The 10,490-nt window shown below is 40.1% G+C and overlaps 1 protein-coding gene across 2 annotated transcripts in view; it reads left to right on the forward strand.

Moving 5' to 3' along the window:
• The window catches only part of arap2 (ArfGAP with RhoGAP domain, ankyrin repeat and PH domain 2), a 133,660-nt gene extending 128,003 nt beyond the window's left edge, over positions 1–5,657 (forward strand). For both annotated transcript variants that reach the window (XM_061251960.1, XM_061251961.1), the window contains 2 exons: positions 3,843–3,971; positions 4,258–5,657. In XM_061251960.1, coding sequence (XP_061107944.1) covers positions 3,843–3,971; positions 4,258–4,566 — 438 coding nt within the window. In that variant the 3' untranslated portion in view covers positions 4,567–5,657. The remainder of the gene's footprint in view (positions 1–3,842; positions 3,972–4,257) is intronic.
• The last annotated feature ends 4,833 nt before the right edge of the window (positions 5,658–10,490 follow it).

The raw sequence follows: 10,490 nt of genomic DNA on the forward strand, positions 1-10,490 counted from the left end.
TTCTGAAATGCGGTGTTACTTTTACACCAGATGTAATGGGACACACACCTTCCAAAAAGTTCAACTTTTGTCTCGTCAGACCACAGAGTATTTTCCCAAAAGTCTTGGGGATCATCAAGATGTTTTCTGGGAAAATTGAGACGAGCCTTAATGTTCTTTTTGCTCAGCAGTGGTTTTCGTCTTGGAACTCTGCCATGCAGGCCATTTTTGCCCAGTCTCTTTCTTATGGTGGAGTCATGAACACTGACCTTAACTGAGGCAAGTGAGGCCTGCAGTTCTTTGGATGTTGTTGTGGGGTCTTTTGTGACCTCTTGGATGAGTCGTCGCTGCGCTCTTGGGGTAATTTTGGTCGGCCGGCCACTTCTGGGAAGGTTCACCACTGTTCCATGTTTTCGCCATTTGTGGATAATGGCTCTCACTGTGGTTCGCTGGAGTCCCAAAGCTTTAGAAATGGCTTTATAACCTTTTCCAGACTGATATATCTCAATTACTTTCTTTCTCATTTGTTCCTGAATTTCTTTAGATCTCGGCATGATGTCTAGCTTTTGAGGATCATTTGGTCGACTTCACTTTGTCAGGCAGGTCCTATTTAAGTGATTTCTTGATTGAGAACAGGTGTGGCAGTAATCAGGCCTGGGTGTGGCTAGAGAAATTGAACTCAGATTTTATAAACCACAGTTAAGTTATGTTTTAACAGGGGGGGCAATCACTTTTTCACACAGGGCCATGTAGGTTTGGATTTTTTTTCTCCCTTAATAATAAAAACCTTTATTTAGGTTTGTGTTTGTGTTGTCTTTGACTAATATTTAAATTTGTTTGATAATCTGAAACATTTAAGTGTGACAAACATGCAAAAAAATAAGAAATCAGGAAGGGGGCAAACACTTTTTCACACCACTGTATGTCGATTGAGAAGTTAGTTGGTTCAAGTATGAATGAATGATGAACCAGCAATGCTTAGGTTAGTTGTTGGTAAGCAAGCTTAGGCACAAAAATGAATAAATGTAAGCTGTAACTTTAGTTATTGATGATTAAGTTTCAGTAGAGCATGGATGAAACATTTGGTTATAAGGACACATATTATATTATGGGACAGATATTAATGAATGATTAAGCTTAATCACCTTACTTTTGTAGATGAGCCCTATTTTCTATTTTCAAAAAATATATATTTTTTGCTAAACTGGAATGAATATTTTACCCCATTAGGGTAAATTGACTGATCACGTGGTTGTCTTTGCAATGTTAAAATGAAACCTATGCCCTTGTACTTTAGCCCTATTATACAATAGTATACGACTTGAATTTACACATTGTTGATATGCTATTGTCAACGTTAACATTAACAGTAACAGTAAGTAATATTATTGGTCTAAATAATTATTTTTGCTAAATATGAAATTATCAGTGACTATGATCAAATTTAGGAGCAGGAAAAATTGTATGCGAGCGAAAAAGAATTTTCATATAAAATAATGCATTTTGTGTTGGCCAATTTACATTAAAAAGAAAACAAAAATTAAACCAAAACAAATTTGGTCAAATCAAGTCAACCGTACCCTAACCAAGTTAATTTGGCGATAAGGTAAATCAAATTACCTTGAAAGCCTCATTATTTCTAAAATAAGTACACATTGACTAACAATTACATCAACTGTAGGGCCCTCCAGCCACAGTTAAGTGCTATTACTGTCAAAGATTGACATAGCACATATAAATAATGCACATTGCAGCAAACAAAAGCAGAAAAGCCACAGATGTTTTAATGGTTTGATTTTTGTTATTTTTAGTGTTAAGCGAGCGCCTTGGACATATGCTTTTCTTGTTGCTCTGGGCTTTTATAAGGTACTAAGTAGTAAATCAATTAGAAAAGTAATATGTGTATTCTGTCATCTTTATTATATCATAACTGGTAATTGAAAGACATTATTTTCAATAAAACATATAATGGGAAAGATATGAAGATTCAATGCTTTCAGAGAAAACCTATGAGAGGATAGAAAGTTCTAGCTCTATTTCTAGTTCTATTCAAGCATGATTGGAAAATAATTAGCAGATTAAATTAATTCAGGTAGCTGGTGAGTAAGAGTGGTGAGCTGCCAAGAACCTCGATTACATGGTCAGCTGTATTATTTTAGCATAATAAATAATCCAATTATCCTATAAGTAACCAAAAAATGAAATACTTTGACTCTGGATGTCCTACCCCCAAGTCCCATTCACATTGTGTTCAGCGCTTTAAGAAACAATAAACATAAAACAGATGTATGTGGTGTACAAAAGTACAGTACGTTTTATAGAGCATACTGTAAGTATATCACATACATATGTAGTAAATTAAGTATTAGTGTTCAAAAAACTTTCTCTCAAGATAGTAAATAGTCAGTTTTGAATCATATCTGGTGGAGTACATTTTACTCTGATTGAAGAAACCCTATATAACTCATATACCCTGAACTGAATTAACACTGAACATTTTCACACTGTAGTCTAAGGAGCGATTTCCTTAGGTTCATGAGTAGTAGTTTTTTATGAAGCTTTCTCTTAGTTTCAATAGTGGTTGCAGTAGGTGCATTGTCTATTCAGTTCTCTCAGACGTTTAATGCATATTTCATGCATAACATGGAAAGATTTAATCAGGATTTGGGCAAGACAAGAGCAGTGAAAAGTTATTTGAAAACTGGGTAAACAATACTGCCCTCAAGAAAACCTTTTGAAAGTCTTAAGTTTCGCATAGAAGAGTATACAAGTCTATACTATACAGGAGTAAAGTACTGCACAAATGTTGCAAGCAACACTCAATGCCCTGCACCCGGCAGACCAATAGGATGGGAGATGGGGGTTGGGGCGGGGGGGGCATATTGGATTTTTCTTAAACCCCCTCCGTGTGAACATCCCACGCTGTCTATTAGCTGGCATTCTCTATGGCACGGTTTCCATGGAAACCAGAAGAGAACATGTGGCGGGTCAAGAGTTTCCAGGAATTAAATGGGACAAAGCAGGACGGACCTGATGGGTTCAAAGGTCGCAGGTCGGAGGGGGTAACCGGCAAAAGGACAAGTCGTTATCATTTATAAGGTGCCCCGTGACACCGAGCGCCTCAGCTCGGTCATCTCCCACCGAAGCACTTACACGGATTCAGCCGCTGCGAGCTGCAGCAAAGTTTCGCTAACAAGGCCGTCCGTGTAGAGAGGACCGCTCTGCTTCCTTTGCTGCTACGCCCAAAACCGAAGCAGACCTTAATGACAAACTTCAGAATCTCCAGTATCTGAACGTCAGTTTCTCTTTTTAAAAGGAACGGATTCTTGTCTCATCGCCGTAACTGTAGAGTAGAACTCTAATTGCTTGGAGACTTGATCATGCTTATTTGTTGCTACTGTATGTCTGTGCTATCACCGTATGTCATGACTTATGTTTGGTTATGTTTTCCATCAACCTGCCTGGGAATACAGGTGAAAATGTGCCCTTTGGGTAAATCTGGGACATTTGACATTATGTGTATTAATTCGCAACCTTCTTTTAAATAAATAAACTTGAACTTCAATCTAATGTCAAATGTTTGAGTCCATACAGTAAAATGTCCCAATATGGACAAACAGTATGTACTGTACTCTGTAAGAGTCAATTCAACACAGAATATTTTACCCTGCAGACAAATGTAACCAACTGACATTTGAGCTGACTTTGCATTGTTTGAAGAGTGCATTCTTTTCTCAAGCCGGTCTCCTCGTGCTGTTCCATTCCGCCACTTCATCGTTGTAGTGTTGGTCCTCCAAGCTTTAAAAGACGAGATTCAGGTGGAGTGGCCTGCGTGTATGACATACCTGCGTTTGTACTTGCAGTTTGGAGAAGACCTGTGGCCTAGCCTGAAACGATCCCGACCCCCGGCAGTTCAGAAAAACTCCAGAGGGGGCGCTGTATTACCAGCAACGAGCAATGCCCAGTCTGCAGAACCGAAAAGGATTAAAGAGGTACGGTCTCTTAAAAACCAGAATAGTAGTGCATAAGTTTTATATTCATGTCATGTTGAACCAGTGCTTACTATGCTTTTGGGCAAAATACAATTGTTATTTTCTTAGTCTCTCCCCACAATGTCATGACATGACATTGCTCTGTGCGGCTAACAGGGCAGTTAGCATTTGCTAAACGCTAGGCTACCCAAACAGTGCACTGCTTGTCGGAGTGGGACTGGCTCGTTAGCCTCGGCGTTGGAGGGGAAGCGGAATAAAGGTTTTCCTCTCCTCTTTTTTTAAACAGAAGGAACATAAGATGGAAATCCCCAAAAGCTACGGCAGAGAGAAGAATGCCGACGGCTCCATCCAGCACAAGACGGCTCTTCTGAGCGCCTGCCTGAAACAGAGGGAGGTGTCTCCCTACCCCTCCTCCTCCTCGTCCTCCTCTGGCTCGGCGGGGAAGTGGAGGAGCGCCCCGCCCGGGCCCGTGGATGGACAGCGGCCCCTGCAGAGGAAGTCCCCCGTGCAGGCGCAGATGCCCCCCGGACTTCTGCACGAGCTGAGCTCCGTGCTCAATAAGACCGGGCGGAGGGCCAGAGAGGCCAGCGAGTGAGAGAGAGAAAGGGAGAGAAAGAGAGAGAGAGAGGTTACGTTCCTCGTCGTTGTTATTACCCTGATTGATACTAAGGCAGAGGTGCACAACAAGGGCCGATCCATTTCAGGATTTTGTGCCAGCTTCTGCTCTTGATGACTTAAAGGTACAATAGGTGAGATGTTTGTGTTAAAACATTGTTACAAGACCGTTGTAAATGGTAAATGGTTGGCATTTATATAGCGCCTTTATCCAAAGCTCTGTACAATTGATGCTCCTCATTCACCCATTCATATACACACTCACACACTCACACACCAACGGCGATTGGCTGCCATGCAAGGCACTAACCTACTTGTCAGGAGCATTTAGGGGTTAGGTGTCTTGCTCAGGGACATTTCGACACAGCCCGGGCAACCCTCCGACTTCCAGACGACTGCTCTTACTGCCTGAGCCATGTCGCCCATTGTAAATCCCTTCCTATCATTGAAAAGGGCTCACTGACATGTTGACTCACCCTCTGCCTGTGTTTATAGTCCTTAAATTCGGGTTTCAAAGTATAGTTGACGGCCTTACACTCTGTACCAAAACATTGTATAACTGTACAATAATTCAAGCTCGTTGGTTGAAAATTGGTTCTAATTGCCACAGCCAATGGCGTTTTAACGTCACAGAGAACGTCAGCGTTTACAGAGAAGGGGGAAGGATAAATAGTGTTGTGGTTTGAAGGTGTTTGTTGCTGCTATGCCTCTCTTGGCCCATAGAAGTCTGAAATTACCTATTGTACCTTTAATGAGCTCAATCATAACTTGCTCTGACATTTGAACATATGAGCACCAGTGATAGCCACAGACTGCAAGTGTATCCTAAAGACTTTACTGTGCTCAAGTACAGGAGTGACCCAGCATAGCTTATAGAATTCTCAGAAAACTAATGTGATTGGTTGGAACGAAAACCTGCATGCCGATTAGCCCTCCAGGACCGGAGTTGTGCACCACAGTACTAAGGCCTTGGCAATATGTGTTTTAAAATATGTCATGTCAATAAAGCATTTTGAATTTGAATTTCAGAAAGAAAGAGAGAGAAGGAGAGAGTGGGGAGGAAGAGACAGAGAGATGGAGAGGGGGGAAAGAAAAAAAAGGGGGGGGGGGGGAGGTCCACTCCAAATTTGTTCATGTTCACAGCAGTGTTTGGTGAAAACAGTTCAGCAGTCTTCAATGGAGCAGACTGATAAAGGGCTGTCTTCAAGCACGAGGTGACTCTCAAGGCACATGTTCTCCCCACCTCACCTCATCATGGCCACACTGCACTTGCTGTAGTTCAATCAGAATCCTAGATTAACTATTTCAACTACTGAACTCATCAAAAGGAATCTAAAGTAAATGCCAAGTTGTAAAAGGTTATCATATATATCGATATATGTTTTTGGATATATGCATGGTCATGTACAGTTGTTTTTTGTATGATAATCTGAAACCATTTTCCATGTGGGATCTAATTTGAATGTACACATCCACCTTTTTAAAAGTTTCAATTAAAATAATATTTTATATCTTGTTATTGTTGTGTGTTTTAAATGACAAGCTTTCCTATATTCCCATTGGTTCTGCTATTCACTAACATTACTGCAACTTATTAGACACAATATTCAACCTCCAATAAGAGTGGTGAAAATTAATTTTGTATTTAGCAGCATAACACATTTGCCCAAGCTCCGTTTTGCAGTAGCAAATGTGCAATTAAATATATCAGTCAACATTAAAATATTATCTCTTCTTTAAATTAATTATTTATGAAGCAACTGCATGATTTATCAAAACTATAGTTACTGTCAGAACCAATGGCAACATGATAAAAGAAAACAGAACTGTCCGATATTTCTTTGTTATTCTAATGATTGCAATTAGTATAGACAATTAGTAGTAATTTGTCTGATGCGTCTGAAGACAACGGAATAATTGTTTTGATTATTCATTATAGCCTATTATGGTGAAATGATTGGGGTCTCGATAAAGGAGATGAGAGGAGCAGCTTAAAATAAGACCTGAGGTAAAGTGTGTGGTTTCTTCTGATTTTCACAGAATAAAGCTAGTGTTGTACTGGGACAGGGCAGACTGTGTGACAGGAAAATTGAACTGTAATATACTACACTGGATGCAGTGCATGTATTTTCCTGTGTGTGTGTGTTGTGTTGTGTGTATGTGTGTGTGCGTGTGTGTGTGTGTGTGTGTTTATTGTGTGTGTTTGAGTTTGAACTGAAATAACGTATTACATTGGATGCAATGTGTGCGTGTGAGTGTGTTTGTGTGTGTGTGTGTGTTTTATGCATGTTGGTGTGTGTGTTGTGCATGTTTGAATTTGAACTGTAATAATATGCAATGTGTGTGTGTGTGTGTGTGTGTGTGTGTGTGCATGTGAGTGTGCGCCTGCATGTGTGCGTGTGCGTGTGTGTGTGTGTGTGTATGTGTGTGTCTCAGTTTATTTCTGTTCTGGCTGTTGACCTTAGGAAAGTAGACATTTAGTTTGCATTCACTGACTTTAATTAATTCAGAAAAAACAAATCTCTTAGAGTCCATTTTGTTCTTTATCTTCTCTGTCATGGGGGCTGCAGTGGCAGGCTTTAGAAAGTAGTGCTGGGATTCCGGGACTCCTTTTATTAAATGTAAGCTCTCATAAGCATGCAAACAGCTTTTAAATACACCATTGACCTTCATAAGGGATAGTCAGGAGCACTAAAAAACGCATATATTATTTTAATATTTTTATTATTATTCAGGCTTAAAAGTGCAGCACATGAGAAAGGAAATGTAAAAGCCAATGTTAATTGGTTCATAATGAGGACTATTATAGATAGAATACATTGGCAATTAAAGATGTCTGTAAATATGCAGTTTATAAACTTTAACTTATATACTTAAACATACACTCAGTGAGCACTTGTACACCAGCTTGTTAATGCAAATATCTAATCAGCAGCAATACATAACCAGTTTCAGTGGCAACAATTGTCAACCTGTTAAAGAGCCTTAAATGTGCTAAAGCCACCGGTTTAGACAATATTTCTGCCAGGTTTCTAAAAGACGCTACAGACATTATAGCACCTTCTGTGACCCACATTGTTAATTTGTCCCTTGAGCATGGCATTGTTCCGCTCGATATGAAGCATGCCAAAACAATACCTCTCTTTAAAAAAGGTAATAAGTCAGACCCAGGTAATTATCGACCAATCTCTATTCTCAGCGTCACTTCTAAAGTTCTTGAGAAAGTAGTCCACGAGCAGCTTTATGATTTTATAAGCGAGTCCAAACTTCTGTACACTTTTCAATCTGGTTTCAGGAAGTCCCATTCAACTGACTCCTGTCTTCTTTTCCTCACTGATTTTATTCGATCAGAGATGGATGCCGGTAAAATTTGTGGCTTGATTTTAATTGACCTTCAGAAGGCCTTTGACACAGTCGACCATAACCTGCTTTTTGACAAGCTTTCGGCTCTTGGCCTGAGCTCCTTAGGCCTTAAATGGTTTGTCTCCTACCTGTCAGACAGGGACCAAAAGACTGAATGTCTCGGCCATCTTTCTAGACCACTGCCTGTGACGTGTGGGGTCCCACAAGGAAGTGTCCTAGGCCCTTTGCTGTTTTTAATTTTTATAAACGATCTACAAGCTGCTTGTAATTCAAATTTGTTCCTTTACGCAGACGACTCAGCCATTTTGGCTTCCGATAAGAATGTGTCCAATCTTCAGGCCACTTTATCTGCAGAATTTGATAATATCAAGTCATGGCTCACTGATAACAAGCTGTCCCTCCACATGGCCAAAACTGAGTATATTTTATTTAGCTCTAAACCCAGGTTGAGCCGTTTATCATCACCTGATATTGTCCTTGGAGGCCAGATCTTCCCTGCTAAAAACTCAGTGAGCTATCTGGGTTGTATCTTGGACAGCAGCCTGGGTGGTGAAACCATGGCTCTCAAGACCATTGGTAAGGTCAATGGTAGAACCAAATTTTTAGCCAGAAAAGCTCCTTTCCTAGATGCAGCTAGCCTGTATTTGTTGGCTAGCTCTCTAGTTTTATGCTGTTTTGACTATGCCATCAGCTCGTGGTATGGAGGCCTGTCAAAAGCCCTCAAAGACAAACTTCAAGTTTCACAAAACAAACTAATTAGGCTAGTCCTGGGTCTATCTCCTAGAGACCATATAGGGAAAGAGCACTTTAAGCAGCTTGGCTGGCTCCCCATAGATGCCAGGGCAGTCCAGTTGCAGCTTAGCATGGTCCACAACATATGTAACAACAGGGCCCCCATGTATCTTAAGGATTATCTTAAGAGATGTGGTGACACTCATGATCACCATACAAGAGCCAGTGTTGCTGATCTTTGCCTGCCCAGGTTTAAAACCAACATGGGCAAAAACTTGTTCAGGTTTAGTGGAACTGTCAACTGGAACATGCTGCCCCTCGAGATCAAAAGTGTATCCAGTGTGCACTCCTTTAAGACCAAAGTAAAGTCCTGGCTCAGAGAAAATGTCTCTTAGTAACATGGTGTTTTAGGTACTTTTTATTTTATTTTATATCTTCCTTTGTGCCTATTGTGCCTGTTCCTTGTTGTTTTGTTTGTCTGTCCTCGACCAAGGACCACAATGGAAACAAGTCTGTGACTTTATTGTGTTTTTATCCTTGATGAAGTTTGAGATGCATGTCCTCTGTTCCATGTATTCTTGGAACTATACATTGAATAAAATCAATCAATCAATCAATCAACCGTATGCAGACACGCAGTGATTCAGCTGGAATAAATCGCAACTAGCCATTATAAACCCAAATTCTCTGGAAATATATCTAATGTATGAAATTGTTTAGCATGTTTAGCTATTTAGATTTAGACACTAACACCTATGACTTTGTGTCGTTTAGGCTAGTGTTTGTCTAAGACATACTATGTTAACATAGCGGGTAAATGAGTGTCCATTCAGTAAACAGAGAGAATGTTGCAGGAAAAAACAAATCCAGTGTGGCACAGTTCTGTGGCCGAATATACCTTGTTAATGAGAGAGGTCAGAGGAGAGTGGCCAGCATACTTCAAGCTGAAAGGAAGGTGACAGTAATCAAATAACCACACATTACAACAGTGGTATGCTGAATAGCATCTCAGAACACACAACGCATCAAACCTTAAAGTGGATAGGCGACAGCAGCAGAAGTCTAAAGAATACCTAATAAAGTGCTCACTGAGTGTATATACTTAATAATACCAGACCTTAACATGTAATTGTTTTGGATTTAAATACTTTTCTATGCTTGTCTGGTGTATTGGAACTTCTGTAACAGGCTGCTACTCTGGTCCTCTTGGTTGGCTCAATTGCACCAGGTTAAATCAATCAAGCACAGAAAAGTATTTGAATCCTAAACAATTAGGACCCTGGATACTAATGTACTGAAAAGAACATCTGAGCATCCATCTCTCCAAAAACAAGATGTATAGTTAAAGAAAATAATCATCTTATGAGAATGTAGTTTGATACGAAAACATTAACAGTTATTGGACAACAGAAGAGTTGACAGTGTTCTGTCCTAATTTGTGTTTCTTCTAGAATAAAATCATCATGACCTTTTGGTCCATGGACATCTCCAAGAAGCAGCATGAATATTACAAACCCTTCATTCAGCCAAATTAAACATTGTGGTTTAGATACCCCAGGGTGTCATAAGGGATGTTGGGCCCCATGAAAACATCTCACATTGGGCCCCACCACACCAGAGGCCTGTTCCACAAAGCAGGATTAGCCAGTTAACTGCACAGACTAAAGCCCAGAACAGCCCTCTTCAGTTTGTGTTCCAGATTTTGGGGAATTTTGGTTTCACTCAGTGCAGTTATCCGACTAACGAAGTCATCCTGATTTGTGAAACAGGCCACAGGAGATCTTATCTTCTAATATTTTATTCATTAGG

The sequence above is a fragment of the Conger conger genome, chromosome 8, assembly GCF_963514075.1.
Source record: "Conger conger chromosome 8, fConCon1.1, whole genome shotgun sequence".
Classification (NCBI taxonomy): domain Eukaryota; kingdom Metazoa; phylum Chordata; class Actinopteri; order Anguilliformes; family Congridae; genus Conger; species Conger conger.